This window comes from Pleurodeles waltl, chromosome 3_1 (assembly GCF_031143425.1).
Source record: "Pleurodeles waltl isolate 20211129_DDA chromosome 3_1, aPleWal1.hap1.20221129, whole genome shotgun sequence".
Classification (NCBI taxonomy): domain Eukaryota; kingdom Metazoa; phylum Chordata; class Amphibia; order Caudata; family Salamandridae; genus Pleurodeles; species Pleurodeles waltl.
In genome coordinates, this window is record NC_090440.1 from 1,644,815,794 (window position 1) to 1,644,840,622 (window position 24,829).

Sequence of the window (24,829 nt, forward strand, 5' to 3'; positions counted from 1 at the left end):
CTCTTTAGAATAGTCATACAATGAACACTCTTTAAAAAGGATGTTCATTCTTCTCCTATGGTGAATACATAAAAAATATAATTACAACTGTTACCTCCGTGATTCACATGAGTGATGGTGACTTACAAAACTCACAAAGTAAGGATTAGTTCAAGCCAACAACATATTTTACATTCAAATATATCATCCATATGAATTAATACAGGTGGATACAACATTGTTATTTAATCTTTTTTGCATACCTAGTTGTGATTTATTAAAATCTTCTCTCCTTGACCTATAGTTGCACTATACTTTGATGATGCCAATGACTGTAATATCCCGCTCGAGGTCTTGTGGCATCACTTCCTGGGATTCAGGGTCAAAGGTCATATGGTTTCACTTCCTGTGATGTCATTGAGATCAAAGGGTTTATGATGTCACATCTTCTACTATGGCCATATTGCAGACAAATATGGACAACTTGCGTCAATATCTCCTAGACTAAAGAGAACACACCTTGCAGAAAAAGGGAGCAGCTGAAGTACAAAACCTTTAAGGTCTGCTGTTTTCTTTCCTCCTCACCTGTGCGATGACGTGTAGGCTATTGTATTTTTCTTGGTGGTATGTATGCCATTTGTAATTGGAAGTAGGTTTTAGTCGGCTTTGGTCTTCTGTTCTGTCACCCATGTTTGGGAAAAGAGTGTGTTAAAAGCTTAAACGGTATCTTAGGGATGAAAAACGTGTGCCTATATAAAGGCACCTTAAAAGGTGTTTCTCCCAGCTTTTCATTCTTTAGAACTTTGTGGAATTTTTCAGAATGGATGCTTTGTAATGCAGCTATTGTCTTTGAAACAAATCACAAAATCCCAAAGGTGCGTTTCTTCACCCCTTCAACTTTCCCTTATGATGTGACCTATACAAAAGCCTTACAAGGAGCGTACCTTTAATCAGAGTAGTTCCCTATATAGTGATTTAGTGTTACATTTCTGTACATTTTACAGATTGCCCAAAGTGTGGCCATAGTGTGGCGTCTAGAAAATAATGGGATGAGGGAAGTGAGGAAACCTCGCGAGGGGCCCTGGCTTTTATTCCCCAGAATGGGTGCATGTTTAGCAACACGTGTGTCTTGTAAGCTCGCATGGGTTCGTGATACGTGGCTTCTGTAGAGTGAGAGGCTTCACATAGCCGCAGGTCTGCATTTTACTTCCCTCTGACAAAGGGAAGCCCACGGCTGGCTCCAAGTTGAGCGCCGGTTTCAGAATTTTTCTGACCGAAAATATGGACCTCTCAATTGGCCCAGTATTTCTCTGCCTGATGCTCTATGGATATTCCCCGCCTTCTGTTGACAATCAGATATCCTATTTCACTTTTCCTTTCTTTCAGACATGTGGCGTCTAACTCCTTTGTTTACCGTGGAGCAAAGGTGGCGAGAAGATGGTGGAAAAACAAATACAAGTCCTGGTCTAGTACCAGGATGGATTGTAGGTGTACGATTACTACGGCGATTCTGGATGTTGTGTGTCACACATACCTATCTTAGCTGTACACTGACTGAATGAAGTAACTGATGACAGCAGCATAGGCTATTCTTTAAACTTGTACTTGCGATCTTATTTAATAGTGAAATGAGTTCTTGGTAAGGCGATTTTATAAAAAACACAAGATAACTTTTCTATTTCGGAAGGTGCACGTTTGCCTGTGTTTTTTCTTAGTGTTTTTAAGAGCAAGCCTAGGCATGGGCAAATTTTCAAAATTAAGACATTTACCGCCTGTGTAGAAAGAGATGAGCTCTTAGAGAAACTATTTTTTTCCAGCTGTATGATCGTTGTCTTCCAGAACGTAAATAATTTAGTGTTATTTTTTTTTAGCACCTATTTATATTCCTGAGCACGTTCACAAAGGCACAAATGTTTCACTTATTTTAGAATTTAGACAATTGTGGTTAAAAAATGAACTTGCATGTGTATGGATTTTATTCAGTTGGAAGAAAGCAATGGTTTTTTTTTTAAACTCTGATAGCAGCTTCCCAACGGGAGAGATTTGGGTGTCAAACTTTGAACGTCACTGATTTTAACCATTAATTGTTATTTATCCCTATGTCGTTGTATTGTTTCTTTCTCTCCTCTTTTCTATCTGCTCGTTCTCCCCTCTCTCTTTCTGTTATTTCTTCTTTTGCTCTTTCTTTTTATCGCCTTTCCCCTCTCCTTATTCCATCTTCTCCTTACTCCTCCAGTTTTTCTTTCTATTATTTTTCTACATTTCTTCATTCTCCCTGAGCTCTTCTTTCACCTTTTTTTTCTTTCTGCCTCTATTTCTTCCTTCTTTCCCCTTTTTTTCTTTCTGTCTTCTACTTTTTTTCCCTTTTTTCTTGGTATTTATTTCTCCTGACCTTTTTGTTCCCGTCTTCCTCTGTGTTCTTCCCTAATCCTTTCTCCTCGCTTTTGGCTCTTTCTTTCTTTTTTGCGTTTCGTTCTCCTCTGTGCACTCTCACTTTCTCTTGCTCTCTCACTCTGTCAGCATTGATTTCTAGTGTACATTATCTAGTAATTATCAGCAACAGACCCTTTTAGTGTCTAATGCTGATTTACAGAGGATTTGGCATAAGGAGTGGTGTTATGATTCAATGGTAAGTTATTATTGGGCTCATGATTTTATATATGTATAAGCGTGACAACATTAAGCTAAAACTAATATATTTCAACAAATAATGAACCTATTGAATGCCTGACCGGTTTCAGTGACATAAACACCCATAGATAATAAATCAATACACCTGTAGAAAAACATGAATATTTTAGTACCAAACGTGCGCATATGCAGTTGGTTAAGCCTCATCCCTACAGTTTACAATTTTTTTTGTAGCTCCTTTACCTGTTAATTTAACCAGCTATTGGCATGGCAGTCATGACTAACTATTTATAATATAACCTAATTTCTGTTTATATCATCATTTTAAAAAATAGACAGGAACGTGTTCTTCCTGTGTTTAATTGTAAAAATCAGTAAAAACGGAAATCTGGGTAGCCTTGGTTATTAGGTAGGATCTGTGTAGTGATGGTTTAACACCTCTCATTATCGGCATCAGTGTTAGTACAGGGAGCCCTGAAGCTATATGGCGGTCCCAATTCAAACCATAAAGTTCCATGGCAGGACTCTAGCTGTGGAATTAGTTTGGTATTTTGAGAGTGTCCGAAATCGTGGGGTTGACCAGAAGACATATGCAACTACTCTTGCAGATCTTTCACACATGGAGCTACGGCTCTTTTGGATAAATTGAGTGGATTTTGGAGACTGAGGTTGACACTCCTTTCACAATGATGTGCCTAAATACCATTATCATCTCTGTATCCCCATCACCATCCCAGTAACACATCTCGATATACTGCTCCCCCCTTATGCCTACATATATATCCTCTCCATATACTATCAGTGTTGTCACGTTCATATTATTATACCCGTAGTGACTACACGCAGAACCTCCAAAAGCAAAATTTGTGTAGTATTGACCCTGATATTTGTGTGACCTGTAGTTTACAGAGCTGGCTAGGACTTTCAGCCTGAATACCAAAAACATTCTGACACTGAATACCATCACATTACTTGCAGGGTTACAAAATATTTGAAATGTGACCTTTACTAAAGGAAAAAAAAAAACACTCCCACTGCAGAAAACAGATTTGACTCTATACCACAACATTAGAATTCATCTGCAGCATTTTCTTGCACGTGGGCGAAACACTTGATGCACTTATTTATTTTGGTTTTTCCCTTTTTTTTTTTTATTGTTAGTGGTGTTCGTATTGATTTCATTCCTTATTTTTCGGAATGTTGCTCAATTTAGTTGTGACATTGCATGGAGGTAAATAATTATTTTAGCTCGACCTCACAAGCACCTTATTTTTCACCAAATGCCTGTGGTATTAAAAAATGTGCTGCTGTTCATTCTTAACCTGCCTTTTTGGAGAATTATCAACTTCTACAATGTGACTGCGGCTGAACAACTTTCAATTCAAGAACATCTAATGAAGGGCAACAGGGCGCGGAAGATCTAACAGTAGTCAGTTATTGTTCAGGGAAACCCTACATCTTCAGTGCATCTCTCAAGGTCAGGGTGACAGTCTCAAGAGCAGGAGTGCTCCAGATGGTAGGGTCTAGAAAAGAGACACCTCACTTCCGAAGCATTCCCTTTAGACTGGATTCTCATTAACAGCATACTGTCTGTCCTAACGAGGTTGGTTAGGAGAAAGTTGGTCAATTCAACTTGATCTTAAGCATTGGATGAGAAGACAATATGCAATAACAGCAACTTAAATTTTACAAGCTCTTAGAAAGTAATTGAAGATAGCAAGGCAACGATCCTTCCAAATATTTCATTCTGCCCTGAAGAAGTGTCAGAATATCATACGAAACAATTGACCATGCTGTTGGCTCTAGTCTTTTCTTTATTGTTGACACTTCTAAGATGCCTACCTGGGATGGAACTGTTTGTGGGATTTGAGCAAGCCCAGTAATTGTGATGCTGACCACGTAATGGACAGCTTCACAAGAAGAAAATAAGGACCAGTATGCCCATATTTTATTTTACGTTTTTCAGTGGAATAAAAGGTAATACATGAGTACTATTTGGAATGTCAAAATCTTAACCATGCTTTTGAGATATGCATGTGGTTGCATCTTTTTACGTGGAATGCTACAGCTTGGGCAAAATATCCCTACTTTTCAAGTAACCTCTAAGAAAACTGTCAACCAGAGTCAACTGAAGGACACAATAACTGCAGTTTTATAAGGGTTTTATGTTCTGTGTACAAGATTAGCAGACGATCTCCGCTGGTTCCCAGTGTGGCTTAGAAGACCCGCTCAATGGCCTGGAGTGCATTGCAGTACTTTGGCCCCTGTTCTTACGGGCAAGCCTTTACACGCCCATCTCTGTGCGTACGAAGGATGCAATAAAGCCCAGTCGTGCTTCTGGGACATGGTAGACAAAATCCCACCCGGGGTAAACTGATCTGGCGAGACTCTTGTAGCATCCAGGGCTTTATCGGCTGTGGCTGACAGTGCAGAGTGCAAGTCCCTGCAGCCAAAACTTAGTGCTGTCCGATGGACGTTGCTGCTCATTTTATACATATCCTATGATGCTTGTATGGCCATGAACCCAGGGCAGTAGAGGGAGAAAATAATAACAATTTGAACAGGAAACTACAACTGCAGGCTCCTATGCTTAGTATTCTTCTATCCCCATCAGCCCTTTTAATTCCTACTCAATGCAAGACTCGTTTTTTGCACATTTCGTTCTATGCACGTGCTAAAGTCTACATTTCTTTCTACACCATAAGCTGCGTAAGGCAGGCTTTGCGCACCACTCCATGCTAAAATCTATTCTGTCCAAGTTACACCCGGCGTTGCTAGTGCTGTTCTTTCCAGGCTATGTAATGAACGCATGTGTTTTGTTTTTGTCTGTTTTTTAAGAAACGTTGTGTTTTTTTTTTTTTTTTTTTTTTTTTTTGAATGTCGAGGTCTTCTCTTTCTTCAGTGTACCAGCACCTTCTGAGGACAGTGGGTTTGCATGCAACAGTTTCCTACAAGTTGCTTTTTAAATTGTTTCTTGTCCTGAGCAGGGGTAGGTCCACTGAAGAATGTGAGACCCGCTGGGTGAAAAAATAAATGATGTGTGTGGTGCTTAGCGAATGTAGCCCCATGCTGGTGAGAGAAAAGAGAAGAACGCTAAATGCTTTCAAGAAGAGGTAGAAAGTAATCGCAGACAGAGGCAAAATGTCGTTTTGATATAGGGAAAGCCAGCATGTGGACACGAATGGGAACCTACAGGTTTGAGCTGCAGGAATTATTCACCTATTACTAAGATCATGTAATTTAAGGTAGACAGCAGTGATGCAAGGGGCCTGAAAGGACAGAGCAGTGAGTTTATGGAAGGTTAAATTTGGGTAGTTACCACTTAAGTAGTTCTGATGAATCTATGGCTGATGACGCCATTGCCAAGACACTGCAGGTTTTTAAAATGCTTAGGTCCACTATACGCATATATACTGCCTGTATGCAGCAATGTAAAACATTGTTCTCGGTTTGCAGTACAAACACCAGAAGAGACGTTACACCATATATTGATACCTTAGTCGTCAAATTTGTTGAAGTTTAGTATTTTCATATCAGGGTAATGATTTGCTGAAATGAGATTAAGGAAAAAAGACTGCGTGATGTGCGATTTTTCACTGGTGCTTACATAGAATACATATGCATCGAAGGGTGGGGTTCATAGGTTTCGAGCTTGTCACAGTCCAAGATCAGGATCTTATTCAGTATCTCAGCCTTGTGTTGGCCACACAGTCTGTAGCAAGATAGTATGGTCGGAGACCGGCACCATCTTTAATTTGAACATTGTTTGATTTTTTTTTTTTTGATTTTTTTTATTTGGACCACCTGAATAGAGAGACACCGTGTAAATGATGAAGCAGATATTTTACCCTAAGACAAAACATCATTCACAAATAATGTAGGTTGAAACTCCCTATCCAATATATCACAGTAATGCAATTGTGTAACTATTTTTTTCAAGTGCTGACATCTTCGAGCCTTGTATATTTGCTTGGCTTTGCTGCCATCATCGATTAGTAAATGTCCTGGCTTGCAACAAGTTTGTTGGTACAGCAACTTCTACCTATATTTATCAGTATGTCTGAGATACAACTCCTTAGAAGACATGGAGTCCCCCGTGGTTCAGTTTATCCTGATTACAATTTAACAGGTGTAGAGCATTTGATTGGTGCAACTCTTTTTGTATATTATTATCAGTTACTGTGGCCAGTTACTAGCAGAAGAGCTCTGCAAATTGCTGCTCAGTTGAGACTTTTGCGTATTTTCCTGAAAGGTTATATTTGCCTGGAAAATTCATTGTGAATGATTGAGGCTATTTTCTGTGCTGAACAGGGATTGAACTCTTTGCCTCGAATGTCTTCATGGCAGCAGGTTATCTTCGCCATAAAAGACTGTCTTCACACTTTATCAGCCCCAAATAATAACTTTACTCTGAGGCTGCTTCTCTTTTTCTATTGTTTCACCGCCAGACTCAATCTGCCTCTTCCAGGTTTAGATATATTAGGTTGGTTTAACTGCTGGCTTAGTACTAAGTTTTATCTAAAATACCCAAGGTCATCAATAATGCTGTTTGTGAAATGGATTCTCAATTACACTTAACCTAACTCAGATCCAAATATCGTTACATGTAGGACCTAAATGTCCTTAACTTTAAAGAATAATTTTCATCGAAGGTGCTGGGAACTCCTCTGATCAGTCGGAGGCACTTATTAAATCAGTTTTGATGTAGGTCATCCCTTGCTATCATTCATGGTGTTTGCTCTTTATTGGCCTGGGCTAGGATGGAAAATAGAGGAAACTTGGGGGGCGGGGGTTGAGCTACTTATCTTAATGCCAGCACAGACACCAGCTTATTAAAGAGAAAAGATGGGAGTGAAAGTGTCAAGGAGCATGTATAGCGATCTGCACATGGGAAGGCTTGTGTAGTCATGTTATTTTGCCCGTCTGAAAGATTTGTACAGTAGGGTTAGGCAAATGCATGTGCTGTCTAAGGTGAGAACCAGATGAGAATGGTGGATCAGTTGAGCTGGGGAATTGGGGCAATCAGAAAAGGTGAGGTTTCACTTTCTTCCAGAGGGTTGCAGTGGAGATGCAAGCTGTAAGGCCAGCTGTGCTTTCATCCTGAATCTGGCATATGGGTGTACAAGGCTTGTTAGCTTATCTGTTTTTTGTGGCCTAGGGTAGCTCCAGCTTCAGAGGGGAGGTAGTATGGCTAGAGTTGAGCCCTCCACAACATTACTTTCCTCAGGTTAATTAGAGCCAAACCTATTCCCTCCTGAACCTGTGTCTCTTAGGGAGGGTTTCTTAATGAGGCAAAAGGGAGACCAAAACTCTTTTGTAGTTGGATTTGGAGAGTGCTTGTGGCAAAAGGTGGCCACTCCTTAATGCTGTAAGGTCTGGTAAGTGGGAGAGAGAATCCTAGGAATCAAGAGTCCCGTACATCATCTGTGCCCCTTCCACTTTACCCTGTCTCCCCACAAGACCCCACGCCCGCTTTTAGAGCGGTCCTGTGAGGGACTCTACAGCAGAAGATAAAACTTAAAGGATGACTAGCTGCAGCGGCCCACATATAATTGGGTAAGAATTCGGTATGGAGTCCTTAAATCGAATTCTCCTTTTATTCTATGTATGTTGGCTTTTTTGAGTTTTATTTAAAGTCAGTAAAACGATGTGAGAAAAATAAGTGGATGCCGTTCATCTGTATGGCTTGCCCTTCGGTCCACTGTCTCCCATCTGTTTCCTACAAAACGGAGCAGGCCAAACATTTGAATAATTTGTGCGTGTTGGCACGAGGCTGCAGCGCCGTGGTCCCCTTTTCCTCTCTAACAAGTGAGTACTAATCCTATATGTTTTCTTCACGTTGCAAGCCGTGTCTTTCCAGCTGTGTTTTTTTTTCCTAACTCGGCTTATTTTGGCAACCGGCAAATGAAACTAAATTATCTTTGCTCCAGGAGGCATGTTTCAGCCAGACACACCCAAGTCAAGTTAAAACTTGCGCCCCATTACCTGCAGGTTGTAGTTTTCGCAGGGCAGCTCGTACAAAAAAATGAAATAATTATATTAGTTTGAGCACGCAGCTACTCCCAGCAGGGAAGAATTAAGATTTATGAAATTCGGCTGGGAGCTGCAGACCTTCTGGGGTTATACATGGAGTAATGGACAGCAGGTCTACCGTTGCTGGCCTCGCGCCCCCGAAGCTCGCGCATGTATTGTATGAATTTATAAAAATGCCAACTCGGCCTCCACACGCAGAACAGAAAGTGAATCCAAATTTTAATGGCTTGATGTGGCCAAATGACACTGGTTTATGAATGCGGACATTATAACTGCATAGAATAGTATAATTGTCAAGTTTTGGAATGAGGTGTTCTGCCAGCATATTTTAGATGGAAATGTGATTTGAAATATGTGTTCAGATTCCTAGAATATCATTTTTTAGAATATGCATGTCCCAGGCTGCTAATCTTTCCGTGCTTATAACCGTGTTTATTACTATATTTAATTGTAAAGATTTTTTTTTTTTTTTTTTTACTTACATCCATGGTACAAAAAATAAATTTAATGTATGAAATTTCTGCAGGACATACAGATCTGTCTCACATTAGATGTTCAAATAATTGTCTAGCACCTGACTACTGCTGCATCAATACAAGGTTCCACTTGTTTCCTTTTCTGGCCAGCTTAGGGCTCTTCTGCAGCATATGGTGAGATGTTTACATATTTGAGCCATATATATGTTTTGGAGTTCCTGTGTAGGCCACTCTCTGCAAACATACAACACAGCAGTGATGGTTGATCCTAAATGAAAAAAGTGTCTACATTCTCCTAAATTCATTGTCGATTGTTTTTACTACTCCAGTTAGGTGAAACCTTATGTTTAATGCATTTCTGCGTACGGTGCAGAACAGCTGTCACTTCGAAGATATTGCAAACCATACTTAATGATCACTGTTTGATTTTATATTTACTCATGCTTAGAATGTGATTTAGTTTGACATAAGGTGGTCTAACAAGCCTCTTGTAAACAATGCACTGAGCTTTGAAGAAATACAACTAAAACCAATGCCCACCTGTAAGGTGTTTTCTCTGCCTTCTGTTCCAGGTACTAGTAGACTGACTTCCAACCACAGGAAATTAGTGAAAGGAATTTAAATCTCTGTGTAGATCGAAAATTGTCAACCTTTGTGCCTTTTTGCTTGCCCAGTTGCTATAATTTCTAATGGCAATGCAATATTGTTTCTCACATTAATCATTAAATCATTCATGAATGAGACAAAAGCGCTGTACTGATCATTTTAAGCCACAACGTGCCTCCGAATATAGATCATTAGTAGCTACTGTCTAGCTTTATCCTTTTAGTCCATTCTAGTAAGTCCTCATTTCTTGAGTAATATTTAATATATACATTTGTGCATCGTTTTCCTCAAATCCAAAGACCCATTGCAAAGTTTCATATCCACTCCTAGAGCAACGCTCTGTTGCTATCCATCATAAGCTTAGTTTGAGGCATTCTGCCAAAATCCACGCTCAGTTGTACCATCTATCCTATGTCAATCAAAGTAGTAAAAGTTTCTGGTGTTTAGTTGCTATGTTCTACTCTTGCAACCCCTGCTTTTTAAATACTCTAAGCATATTTGCTTCCTTCGAAGTAGATTTGACTTGGTATCTGGGTACAAAAGAGCTGGATAGCTGTCCTCTTGAATGGAGCTCATTAGGTCTGTTTCATTATTACCTCAAGCACTTTTATGTCCTAGTAGTAAATTTCCCATCCATTGGATGTTCCTGTCTGTGCACTCTGCTAGAGGAAAACAGCACGAGTTTCTCTTTCATTCCCATCGTCATTTGCAATATTTTCCTGTCCAGCCTGAAGCACCCCCGTCTTCCTTCTACATTTCTTTTGTGTCTGTCCTCATATATTATAAAAAATCGTAAATAAAAATCCATTTGTATATAAACAGGTAGAGGACCTTTTGGGCAGCCCTCTTCATCCATTGGCCCTTCCTGCTAACAGAATCGGTCAGAGGTCATCCCACTTTAGTCTCTGGCTCTCTTGCACTGTGAATGACAGTATTTTTCCTGATCATACCGGCACTTCCACCTAAAAGGTAGCGCATTTAAGTACCAGACCTTAGGGGTCACTCTCACCTTTCACTTCGTTTTCTCTATTTTTCTGTTTACTATTGAACTTGTATTTTATTTAGCATTGGCTTGCAAAAATAAATAAAATAACTGGCCTATTGCTAAGGCAGGACTTATTGGCTTTGCCAGTATTTGTGGTTACTAGTATCTCGGAAGGAAAGATGCTACATAGAAATATAGATGCTAGTTAGTAAGGACATTGTTTTCCACAAGGGGTTCCAAATGACAACAAATAACTTCACATTATTGGCAATTGAGCAACATCAATTTGTTATGTATCACCCTGTGTTATGTTATGTGTAGAGTCATGGGAAAGCCATGTCCAATATGTGATCACCTTCCACAGCCCCCTCCCCTAATTATATTTTATTAACACTATCCACTTTCTGTCCTGCTGCCACTCTCATCACCCTTGTTAACATCCCCGCCCTCAAACGCAGGTGATGCCACCATCCTGCCACACTCGGACTCCAGCCCCGCTAGTGATCGCCCCCCCATGCAGAACATATACCTGGCATCCTGCTAGCCAAGACTGCCTTTCCTAGTATCTTTCACTTCATTTAAAGTTTTTAAAATGTGATAGTTTATCAGTAGTTATGCAATCTGATCAAGTACTGACATGGACCTAGGCGCGGGGTGGAAGTTTTAACGAAAGCACCACATTTCCTAATGTTGCAGCCACTTGCACTGATACCGTTGAATGTGGAATCTCTTAGAGGTTTATCTATGGAGTAATATGTGGGAGTAGTGACAGCATACATTTTTATAAACCCTATTTACATTAAAGACTTTTAAGATCGTGTTTATCAGCTCTAGAAACTATGAAAATCGAGAAGGGTACAGAGTAAAGCAAACCTTGTCTGGTAAGTTGTTGAATTAACCCTGTATCATTACTCCTGAGTTAGACTTACCTAATGTCTGCACATGTGCCTTGCCAGAATTGAACTAGTATGGCATATGTTTATGAGGGCAATGGCAGGATAGTGTGGGTACTGCATGAGAACGAGACTTGCTAAAATAAAGAGGGTGCATAACCTGCTCAAATGCTCCAGGCATATCAGTGCATCTAGTCATATATTTTCTGGTTGCATAGGAGAAGTTACTTTTAGGTCTGGGTATTGACAGCAAAGCAGTCATACTATCCTAATGCTAACAATATACATAGAATGGGCTTTGGGTCCATCCCTTTTATCCATCGGCTTACAGCAACCAGCACCTTATAGCCATTGGCTTTAGACTTTGTCAGTCACATCTTGTCTCAGCCCAGTGACGTATTAATCTCTTTCCTAATCCAGTTGGCTCTTTGTGGGATATTATTCCTCCTCCACTACCTTACGTGTATAATCCACACTGTCCTTTCCTGATGGCTTGCTCTCATATGTTAACACTTTGTGTTAGCATATTAAGCCCAGACCTATTGGCCATGTAATTCCTTGTTTCTTTGCATGTTTCAGTTGATCCGTGCAACCAGTAAATTATGGGCTACAGAGCCCTCAAAGCAAAAACCCATTTAGACACAGCAATGTTTTCGGCTCTGATCTGAGAGTGATTTACATACGTTCAATTACATAGGATGCAGAGAAGAAGGTCTTGAGCTGTTTTATGTTATGTATACTTAATGGTACCGTTGACCTGTCTAACAGTGTAAGCATTCCATTTTTTAAGAATATTATAATGTTCGATTATGATAGTTTTTATTTTTAATAAAATTCGGTTATTTTTTGTGTGAGCATTATGCACATACACGTTGTAGCAAGTGCTTTTCATTTTCTTATACATTACTCGGCATTCATATAGAGAACCTTTTACATAGTTATAATTTTCTCAGTTTTCTCTCTCTTGTAAGACTTTCTTGTAACTACATGCAGAAATGTTATTTAAGTATAAGTTGGAGAGGCTGAACCAAAAGCATGCTTACTTAAATGTGTTTGTCCCTTGGAGGAAACTGTATCACGTAATTATTAACTTACCCAGAAAATAGCATTGGAGGTTGTTTAGAGTGGGTCCCATAAGGCTCACACCACAAGCTTTTCATTGACACATTTTTGAAGAAACCATGATCAAATAGTGATTGTCAGCGGGCAACGGTTAAAAATTATGAATTATTAGAAAATATGTATCCTTCCACAGAAAGTTTTGTGAAAAAGTGGAACTTTTTCAGGATACAAGTTAAGAGGCATCTGAGTGAAGGCGTATGGATGCTGACAGAGAAGTAGTGTTATTCAATACATTTATACATGACCATGTACAGGGGGCACACAGGGGGTTATTACAACTTTGGAGGAGGTGTTAATCCGTCCCAAAAGTGACGGTAAAGTGACGGATATACCACCAGCCGTATTACGAGTTCCATAGGATATAATGGACTTGTAATACGGCTGGTGGTATATCCGTCACTTTACCGTCACTTTTGGGACGGATTAACACCTCCTCCAAAGTTGTAATAACCCCCAGAGTGTCCATTTGCAAGTGGTATTGTTGTTTGTAATAGGACTGCTACTTTAATACATGAAGGATTCTAAATCAGTTGCAAGACTGGCCTAGAAGCAGTTCATACATTTCAATGCATTGAAATACACTGTTTTATGAGTAGCATTCAATCTGAGGGTGCGTGATGCTGAAGATAACCAAAGAGTAGAAGAGTCCAGAAATCATATGTGGGATAAAGCAGCCCCTGTTGTATATTACAAAGATATTGCAAGTCACTGTGGATTTATGAGACTCTATAGGGAAATAAGGCCAACGGCCAAGTGACTTTATAAGGTCATGAAACTCTGAAATGCCTTGCAATATATTTTTAACATACAGCAGAGGGTATTTTATTCCTTATAATGCATGGTTACAACATCGCATTCATGCAAATTGCTTAAATGCATGGTGTCTTGCTGATTCATATGAAAGAGATCAAATGGTTGCAGAAAAGAATAAAAGACCGAATCTGTAATGGAATACACTAAAACACATTCAGCAATTTGTTGCTAAAATGTCAGTTTAATGTAAGTCAGTACGTTTAATGTAAGTCAGTACTGTCAGCTGGAATGTGTAGAAACATGCAGAGGGATTCTCTTGTTCCTATAATGATTTATAGCATGCAAAAAATAACCATGTCCTCAAACAGAACTCCTTTCTGCTGATCACTAATCATGTTTGAAAAAACTATCAGAAGAACTATAAGGCAGTTCTAGTTTTTGTTGTTTAAACTGCTGGAATTCTACTTTGTGACCGGTCTTTCACCTTGACTGGTGGCTCTGGCAGTAATCGTGATGACATTTCAACTGTAATAGGTTATTACAGCTGAGCAGCTACACCATTCTGTTATTGTAGGACACTATAGATGTCACAACTTGGCTGTCACAAGGAAACAAGAGACAGGCGTTTTTTTAACAGATTTTTATTGACATTTAGTAATCATTTTTACAGAAAGTTAAACATTTCACTACATTCCCTCCTTTTAGCTATCAGTATATGTTTCTTACACCTCAAACGGAAACATCCTGTCAGTAACTATGGGCCAGATGTAGCAAAGGGTTTTTCCCATTCTGTGTCAATGGCAAAATGTGTTCGTACATATGGCCCCTTATCTTATATTGGCTCGATGCATCCCACAGGTGCTCACTCGCATGATTGATATATTTGCTGTTCCAGTTGTGTTCATTCATATGTAAGGTGTCTGTCTGCCCCTGTCAGTCTATCACATCTTTACCAATATTCAGGCGGGGTCCTAGGGTGGTGTGTATGTATCTAGTCTGGGTGACTTTTCAGTAAGAGGCAGTGTGAGGTGGGGGGGAGGGGTAACAGCTCAGACCGATTCCCAGTGAAGAGGTTTCTCAATTCTCCAGGATACCTGCAATAACGTTTTGCCAACCCACCTAATAGAGCTGGGTAACGTAAATGAAACCTGCAACAAACCTGTGTGTCTTGGGTAATGTAGGCTAAGTCCGGGATCAGGTGGGAGGGGGACGGGTGAACCAGATGCTCCTGACAAACCCGGAGAAGTAAAACCTATTGACAGTGATTAGTGTGGGATCATATTGCCTTGACATTTATAAATGGACAGCACACTAGTCTGTAACCTGTATTATGAATGCTATACAACCCAATGAAGATGGTTAAAAGAATTAGGAAGTAAGGGATGCAGAAAGATGATTGATCCTTTCCCACTCATATTGAGTCAGTAAAGAATTCTATGAAAGTAGACAACCTTGGTATAAACCAGAAAATGAAACCTTTACAAGGACTGGCTCAGAACAGATTTAGCACAACTTTCTAATGAACCTAGTATTAAGAAACATTCTGTCACATGGAAAATGTTATTTTGTAGATTTGCCAGGATCCTCTTTTCCATAGAAAACCTCATCCACAGAGTCTGAACATACCCCTTCCGCACAAGCATTACAGAGATCATAATCCCAGAGAGAAAATCATAGGAAGAATTATCTGAACAGAGAAGCACCATTCCTCTTAGGCACTCCTAGAAACACAGGAGTATTCCCTGGAGCAATATAAAACTTGATACAGAAGACCTGCTGGTACTCAGCCAGAGGATCCAAGAGGGAGAGTTCCTGGTCAGACTCCCTGGCAGATCAACCTGACGAAAGTAGAACTTATAGAGGGATGATGCAGACACAATTAAGCATCTCTGAATGAAGGGTCTCCCTGCTCTGACTTGACAAAGTGGAGAAACCTGGAGTGATTACCCATCAACACTGTGGGTCCTCACTGTGCTTCCCATAGTGGTTTACTACCAGGATGTTAGCAATGAAATATCGAGCTGAGATTGTAGCAACTACAAGAATGTTTTGAAGAAACGTATATATAGATAAGTATAGATTTACTTATTGAACTCTAAATAGTAAATATATGTTTACCTCCAAAACTGTCACTGCAGAACTGCTGTACAAGCCCTTGCACTCTCATCTCTGGATTGCACCTTGACGCCCCACACACCAAATTTAAACCCAGCTCCACTATGTACAAAGCCATTATGATCAGCATCAATGCTTATCTTACAGACAGGCTCACCATCTCTGGTGGTGTTGGCACACCCACAGCCAAGACACCACCAAACTGCAGACTTAAGTTTTAAAAAAGAAAAAATAAGGCAACAGGCCTTTTTAAGTGTATGCACCCAAGATCTGAAACAAAATAGCTGCATCAATCGGGACTGCTCCAATGCTGGATCAATTTAGTTCAAAATTGAAGATGTATCTCTTTCAAGAATACTATATTAAAATGCATTAACAGTCCACACACCAGCCACCTCTGCTATCACTTGTTGACTTTGTTGGTTGTGACCCTGTGCAGTGCTCCATTGCTTTTGTTGCTAGGTTTGTGGCAAAGAAATTCTCCATATATACATACACTGTATAAATGTGTGTGTGTGTGTGTGTGTACATAATATATATATGTATACTTTTTCATGATATCAACAAGCAGAATATTTTGGCCACTGTTTTCTGGCATGATATTTTTTACTTCTATACATTAATATTCAACCACCAAAAGGAAACCAGCACCACCATAAGCGAGCAATTCAAATTAAAGGGGTGCCAATGTATGTCACAGCTCTTTGATAACTATAAATGCAAATTTGGAGGCCCCAGTCCAAGACCTCCAAAACTAGTATAAACTAAACTGTTTGACATGAAAACCTTGACCAAATACAATTCTCTCCTGGAGAAGAGTCATAGGAATATCTTTTTGCAGATTGCGATCCACCGCTCCCCCGTTCCAGTGTTTTGTGGTGGTCCAAAATCTTGGAAACTCAAGTTTATGTAATGTGAAAGATCAACACTAAGACCGACAAACCCTTAATAATTAGTTTTCAGAATTCTATAAACCATGCTCAGGGGCACAGAGTCTGGTTTCAGTTGTTTACGAAAGAACACCGCTTCTTAAAACTCTTTAACTGTTGCTGTATTGGTCCTTCACTCTTCATAAGCTATCCTCCCAAATGAACCCATGAACTGTGCTTTATACTTGTTCAAGCATGAAAAGATAGTAGGATAATACCCTGTGGTTAAACATAGATAGAAGCATATATTCACTTGTTTGGCTGCTACTGTAGAGCATGTTTGAATAGGAGAGTTGGAGATGGGAGTTTTAACAGAAGGTATGAGGAATAATTTGGTGACTAAATAGCAAGGACACAATTCCATCACATGTCCCGCCATTACAGCTCTTGAACCTCACCTGCTTGGACAGGGAGTTTTTTGTATTCCGCATAGAATGAGACCAGGTAGTCTTTAATTGGGTGAGTTGAACGGTAGAATGTTTCCCTGGTCTTGCTAAACAGGTCCACATCATGGAATGTCACTGTTCAGTACAGTGTTTTGGTAGAGTGTCTTTTGTGGTCTGGAGAAGGCCTTAAGTGAAACCACTTTGTTTATTTTAGGCACCTTTTGAGTTGGGAAACCTATCTGATTGCTCCAGGTTGTGGTATTACATTCCTGTCCATATGACAAAATTAACATAAGTTTAACTGTCTGCTGGATATCACATCTTCATTATGATAAAAACCCAATGGAACCCTGAGAATAAAAGTGCCGAAAATGTTAAAGCCTTGTAAGCACGCATCTACTGAGGAAGACATTTGTCACAGGGCAGTTATAGTTTTGCTGTGTGACCTGCTCTGCCTTGCAGCAAACAATTGTGGTGTCTCATCTCAAATGTACTATTACAGTAGAATGTTATTTTCTTATTACAAGTGAGGAGTGATGTCACAAGTATACAGTAATAAGGGAATTTGATACTTCTTTTTTATAAAGGGATTCCAGTACTTCAGCTGCAATATATAGGTTACAGAATTAGTAAATATGATATGGTCCTAAAACAGAATCGAGTGATTCTGATGACCGAATAAACCAAAGGCCGAAAGGTTTGTATGTCATAATCCTAAGAGGCCTGAATTGAAAAATAGTAAATATCATTTTTATTACGTTTATTTTGGTGCCGTTTTCAAGGAAATAAGTTTTTTTTTTTTTCTTCAAATAGGAAAGTGTATTTTGAAAATCGTTAAATTCTAGAATCAACTTTTTTGGGTGTTTCTGTAAATGGAAAAGAAAATGATTGATTAGTTCAGAATGAGGGTTTTTCAAAGAGAAGACACGCTTTGTTGCGCTAAGAAGCACATTCTATACATGTGAACACTTTTTTAAGCTTCTGTGTTCAAGGTTCAAGGTCTGACTGGCCTGTTCGGCAACCGGGCAGTGCCGAAAGGCCTGATCTGACAGGTCAGTGCGTGGGGCGTTTGGTCTTTTTTTGGCTGTTTGGTGGCCTGTTTTATAGTCCGATGGTCCTGTTTTTACTGTTGATTACCTTGATATTTCAAAAAAGAAAATTGCCTGCAATAAGCTCAAACTTATGTGACCTTCTAAACCTTGCAAAACACGTATAAACCGTGTCTTTTATAAGTTCAGAACTACCCCAATTTGTAAACATGGGCCACTTTTTTGCTTTCTAATTCACTAATCGGTAGCCACTTTTGGTTTGGTGCCCGTGCCTACCTTCTTGTTCGGCCTGACCCTGTCAAGTGACCGCTAGAAATGGGCTGTGATTTCAATGAGGGTGTTGAAGTTTTTTTTTTACTCTCCACAAAGTTGATGCTCAGAAAATCAAAGATGGCGGAATAGCTCAACAAATTGGTTGTCCTACTTTAAATGCCTGAGATTGCTCTTCCGCCATTGGTAGAGCACCTAAAGTTAGTAATTAAAAATAAAAATCACCTTTATACCTTACTAGATGGCTCAGTGTACATAAGACAAGTGATTACGAAAAATAATCCACTGGTATGACGCCATCCTTGCGAAATTGTTTTTTCTTTTTTTTTAAACCACTTCTTTTTATGTGGTATAAATGTCCAAACATTTAAACTGTGTACCAAGAGAGCTATAAAATTCGGTGTTATGAAAGACAAATGTTGAAAATGTGTGCATTGTAATTTCATCTCATTTCGTCCCTAATGAAGTAGTTTTAGAACAGCAAGAAGCATAATCATTCCCCTGTTTCTTTTTATGGGATTTGTATCCCAAAGGTCCAGTTAGAAACGTCATTCATCCCTTAACTGTCATATATACAACAAATAACCAAAGGAGGCTTATTTCATGGCAAGTTATTTTGGTAGCATAGCAAAGAGGTGCCCAGAGTAACATGCCAATGTGCAAATCACATGGAGGGTGCTTCCAGCCACTATCCTCCATTTCTGTGCATGTTACAAATTTGATGGGTTTTTTTCTTTCATTCGAGCCCTGGCCAATAATTATTATTAATATTAATGCTTCTGTTGGTGGTGGTTTACGTGATGATGGACGATACAGTAGTTGCAAAATGTTTTGGACTAGTTCAGTGTGTGTGTGTGTGTGTGTGTGGAAATAGTTGAGCTACCAACAGATTTCCCTTAGCTAAATTGGTTCCTCCAGTATAGATTGTTTTCATCTGTTGGTGGTGTGGCGCACATGTGCAAGAGACTGAATTCAACAGCAAATCCATGTTCCTTCATTTTATCCTAGCATCTTGCTAAATCCACATGCTTCATTTTGGTGTTATGTATTTCTCCTGATGTTCTTTCCGGAGTTGTTTATGCTTCTTGTTTTCTCGAAACAAATGTCTACCCTTTCTTTTTTTTCCTATGTTAAACTGGTGCACCTTTAGCAGATATACTGATTCTATCTCCATTTATTTTATTCCTGTTGAATTTTTTAAAAGCGTGTATTTTTTGTCAGTGTTGGTATAGAAAGTGCGAGAGTACCTGAAAGGTGTCATCGTGGTGGTGAATTGTCACCATTGAACGTTGGTCATCCTAAGCGTTAGAATATCATCTTCTTCCAGAAATGTGGGATATCTGTGTCAATCACTTTAGAACTATTTCCTTTGGAGCGACAGGTTTGTACTAGGCCTGTGTCACACTGAAAGAGGTATTATATGGCTTAAGACACAGTGCAGCTCCCACCACTGCCCCTAACTTCACCCCTCATCCGCCCAACCCAAAGTTGGATGGGATGCCTTCCGTGGGTTAACTTTCCTTGGTACTTCACGGGCATGTCTTAGATGAGCTTGGTGGGACAGTGGACTAATGCATCCACAACAGGAACTTGTGTGTGACCTCATATTCGCAGGTTTGAATACCAACATTTCCAACAAGCATTTATTATTCAGCACGACAATGCCTCATGCAAATTTATCAATAGGTTATATCGGGCAGGTTTTTTGGGGTGTCCTCACAGAGTGTTGGGAAGTGTTGATGGACACCTCAGGGGCACACGTTGTGGCACTTCTTTACCACACCGTTTCATCATCTAGGGCACCACACACCAGTCCTGTGTGGTGTGCAAGGAGGCTTGCACCTTCAAACGTGGTGAGATTTAACTAATGACTGAACATCAATTTCTGTCCTTTAAGGTGCGTTCAGGATCCGTGTGCGGTAAATTGTCCTGCTTGTTCACAGTAGCTTCAAATTGATGCCTTATTTTTGTATATTAGATTGCATTTTTTTAATTAAGATGTGAGGCATACATTACAATTCTAATATAATTGCAATACTTTGGAAAACGAGCTGCTATGTACGCAGGCGCAAAGGAGTGGAGTGAACATTAACATGTAATGATTGCAATAGGAGCATCTCCTATTAATATTTTGCTTCTCTGTTGATTAAAAAAAAAACATATTTAGAAGAGAAGTGCACCGAAATATTTGTGCACTTGTGACATCCGAGGGCTAATATTCACTTTCTCTTTCTTTGACTAGATTGCTGGTCGGTGCTCCAAGGACGAAGTCTTTCCCCAACCAGATCGCAAACATTACTGGCGGGCTGTATTCCTGTGATATCCAGTCTCCTCTTGGAACCTGCACAAGGGTGGTGTTTGATAATGATGGTAAGCTTTTTTTTAATCCCTACCTTATTACCTGGTGTGGCTGGCATTAGAAGGAGCTGTGTTGGAGCTTGACTGTTCATGTTGAGTCACTCAACGCAAAGGCAGATGGGGTGAATTGGGTCCACGATGCAGCACAGCTCTTGGCACCATATTTAAATGTATTCTCCACACCATTTATTGAAATGCACTATACACCAATCATCAGATGTACACAGCAAGACAATGCAACAAGCAATGTTTGTTCTGAAAGAGGCACATCTTCTAAGCGATTTTACATTGTGACCTTTGATGACTAACGGGGGTAGAGGCCACGTTACACCCCCGGAAGGGGTTTCTTTTATTATTTGTAGGTTATATTTTCAGTATCCTGTGCTCTCCTTCAGGGCATGAAGCTTTGATTTATTTTGCTGTCTTAAAGGTGATCAGGTGCCCTTTCTCACAGACCAGGTGGTAACCAGACCCTTTTTGCATTCTTCGTTTAAGGCAAACGCAATAAACGCCCCTTGAATACAAAAGTAAATAAGTAATAAAATAAATACTTTACTTCATATTCCTTTGCATGTGAGTGTGTGCTTGTTTTAGAATTATACAACAATACCTTGAACAGCCCACTCACCAATAGGGTTTTATAGTGGACTTTACAAAAAATACATTGAACTGTTTTTTATTTCAGTAGTAGGTGCAATAATTGTTCACTTTGTTTTGGAGCAGAATGTTTCTAGCACCTACTATGTACATAGTTCTGCTGTATGGGTGGAAGATGCAAACACGTGTATCTGGGGAATATCCATTTCCATGTCTCAATCCGAATATCTCAAGAATTCATGGTTTTCATTGTTGCTGCTCTGGAAGCTCAGCCTTTTCCACTGACAAGGCAGTGAATTTTTGCCTCTTCTTCCTTCCAGGCGCTCTCTTTGCTAACAGTACGGTATAGTAAGTAGTGCAGGGTGGACAGCCTAACCTGTTCCTATTTAGTGCTCTGGGATGCTTTAAGAGCATGAGGGAAAAAGAATCTTATTAGCAAAGGCAATGGGGCCCCCAATGAAAGTTTTTTTTTTTTTTTTTTTTTTTTTTTTTTTTTTTTAAATGTCTTGGAGTGGAGACCATTAGGTTGATTGGATTCATGGAAAGACGTACCTGTACCCTAATATAGTATTGTGTGGCCATCAAAGAGCACGGTTTTTATATTTTCATGGAATTCTGGTGGTCATCCTTTTCAATGTAATAATCACTTCGTGCTTTGTGCGTCCAAGGCTTTGGAAACACTTTGCACACCTGGTATGTTTAATACAGTGCATCTTGAATGGCTTTGCTAACCTACAATCTAAATGTGTTCGATGCCTTTTAAAATCAGCCCTTCATGTGAATTCGAGTGACTTCTTTGTGTCGATGCAAGAACAAATCCAGTTGGTTTTCCGCATTGATCTCCACATGTTGTCCCTAGTAGAGAACTGACATTTTACTTGTGTCCATGGATAGACCGGCCAAAAAGTAACCTTGGATCTTGACATTTGGCATTCTAGCTGAGCTTTTTGCCATTTAGCAGCCTAAAACCCCCATAATGTTCCCAGATGGCCCAAGAAGTTTTGATTGCCCCACAGAATGTTAGTCTTTGTAAACTGGCAGTTTTCGGTGACAAATTAAAGAACAATTGCTGTCCATGATCTCTGGCACACATCTTGCCAGGTGCTCCTTTAATTGCTTTTCTGATGTGGCGCGCTCCCCTTTATTGCGCTGGTTGCCACTGCCTGAGTCACCTGCGCTGTGTGGCCGGATGCAGGTGAACCCTGCACTAGTGTGGCTGTGTTTGCAAGGATTCTTTTGGATAAAAACTGTAATAGTTTCTGCACAGCAGGCAACCAACCCAAGGAGCAGGGCCCTAGCATAGGTGCCATGTCAGCCAAGGCAAGCAAGGAAAAATCTTCCTGCGGCAGTAGAATAACCGATATTACCTTACTGCAGTGGGCCCTTCGTACCCTGGGCCCTATTACCATTGCTTGTGTCACCAAAAAGCGATGCTCTAGGGCAGTGGTCTCCAACTTTTTAATGCTGCGCCCCCCCCCCAGTTGAAAAATAAATACATTGGGCCCCGCCTCATAATTTTTCCACAATTATTTTATAAAGTTTTCAATGTTTAAATATGTCTAGACCTATTTAAACATTGCAGTTAAGTACCGCTGCCTTTTTAAAAATGCAACGACATGCTTCTGCTTAAAACAATGGCCTGTTATCTGTAGAATACTTCTTTTGGCCAGAGTCTGGCGCCCCCCCTCCCCGGACCACTTTAGGCCCCCCTAAGGGGGCCCGCCCCCCAGTTTGAAGACCTCTGCTCTAGGGCGTCAGACAGGATTGCGCCAGCGTTGGCCTGTTGCCCCTCGCCCTGTCCGCCATATAATGAGGAACCGCTCTGTGTAGAGCAGTGCACCCCGTATCCCACCCCGCATTAATCACTCTGCCCCGAAGGATATATACATTCGACCATCAGTTATCAGAAGAATTTTCCTCGCCAAAGTGGAGTCATCTCACGGTGGATGGACTCTATGGCCATGTTCACTTTCTCTTCCCGCCTCTGACCCCTGGTACCATGGTTGGCAAGGGCAGAGTCGGGGTACTAAGGGGCCCGACGGGGGGCGTAGCTAATGCCCGTATTTGACGTGTCTGCAGAGGCAGCTGGCGTTTGGTGTCGTGTCGTTTTGGGGGAGGGGTAGAGTGCAGCACAGGGTGCACACAAACTGCAAAACATTTCTAAAACCAGCTGTTACTGTTGGAACCCAGAAAGAGGACCCATCATGAGCACAGCCATTGACGATATTTTGCATTTGATCCCGCGCCGAAGCTATACAACTTTGATTTGCTACACGTTCGGACTGAGTGTATTTGACATCGTATGTTTGTGTGCTCGAATAGCCTATAGCCTTGTAGTCTTGATTCTAACATGCACGGCGTACGTGTCGTTTTTGTGCTTGCAACACCAGCGTGTGAGCTTTTTGACGGGCCTCAGGATGTTTTTTCACCAGCTTACTTCTGTCTTTTAAAGCAGCTTGGCATATTTTAATTATTTGTAAAGGAAACATAACAAAAACCCTGGCTGTTGCACCAGTGGTTACATTTGTACATTGTAACACCATTCCTCCGAAACATTCTGAATTTAAACAACTCGTATCATTGCAAATGGGTGCTAATACTGCCATCCAGTGGCTCTGTTCGGGAACGCTAGGCAACTGATATAAATATTCTCTCTCAAACGCATTTTACCTGTGTTTTCGTGCAAAGAAATGTTTGATATAACCACATTTGAAAGGCCGATTTTCCGTTTTAGTCTGTCATTTTTCATTTATTGTAGCATTAACAAGTATTGGCAAATAAAACATGTCTCTTCTTTAGGCTACTACGTGGACCTGTTGGTGATGTCAATGATGTTCAGTATCAACCAAAAAAAAAAAAATATGGTTGTTGTAAATGCTGCATTGGCAAAAAAGGCGCGAGATGATTACTGTCATGACCCCTTTTTATTTTTATTTTTTTAATTACTCATTGTTACAAAATGGCAGGCTGCAGTCTTGTGGTGGTTACTCACGCTAAAATGGGCTTTTTTATAAAGAAGCCTGGTAGCGGTTTGTAGCTGACAGATCTTACCAAAAAAAGGAGGAAAAAAAAACCAAAAAGAAAAATTAATGTTAGACCTAGAGGTACGGGGGTGGCGGAGAGTAGTAGAGGAAGGGAGATGGACCAAAGGTGGAGAGGGTGGTGGGAGAGTTAAACAGCCAATGGAAGTCGGGGATAGGTGAGTCGCACAAGGTGAACTGGGTCGCGGAAGGGAAATGAAGGTTGGAGGTAGATTTTGGAAAATAAAATTAAGGGGAATGTTTTGTAAGCAACGGGAGATCTGGCGGGTGGGGGCCACACGGATGGTGGATGGGGTTTTGAGGGTGGGGGGAGGGCAAGCACGTGAGGGAGACAGCAGAAAAGTACATGCACTCACATGGAGTGCTGAACTGAAAAACAAAAAAGTAGTTCCCTGAAAGTAAGCAGTGGGAATATGCCTTCCCGTCCAAGGAATTGTGAAGAAACTACTCAACAGGGGAGGGACAAACACAAGAAAAGCAAGAAAAGCCATGAAATAAAAAACAAGCAAATGAGAGTAACAAAGCTAACCAGCAGTAAGTAATGAGCTGACCAAAAGCGTGTAAGTTTTTAGAATGGTCTGGAAGTGGTCTTTCAATAAAAGATAG

The 24,829-nt window shown here is 40.3% G+C and overlaps 1 protein-coding gene across 3 annotated transcripts in view; it reads left to right on the plus strand.

Annotated features, from left to right (window-relative positions):
• The window catches only part of ITGA6 (integrin subunit alpha 6), a 179,756-nt gene that overhangs the window by 40,477 nt on the left and 114,450 nt on the right, over positions 1 to 24,829 (plus strand). For all 3 annotated transcript variants that reach the window (XM_069225341.1, XM_069225340.1, XM_069225342.1), the window contains exon 2: positions 20,470 to 20,597. In XM_069225341.1, the coding sequence (XP_069081442.1) occupies positions 20,470 to 20,597 (128 nt within the window). The remainder of the gene's footprint in view (positions 1 to 20,469; positions 20,598 to 24,829) is intronic.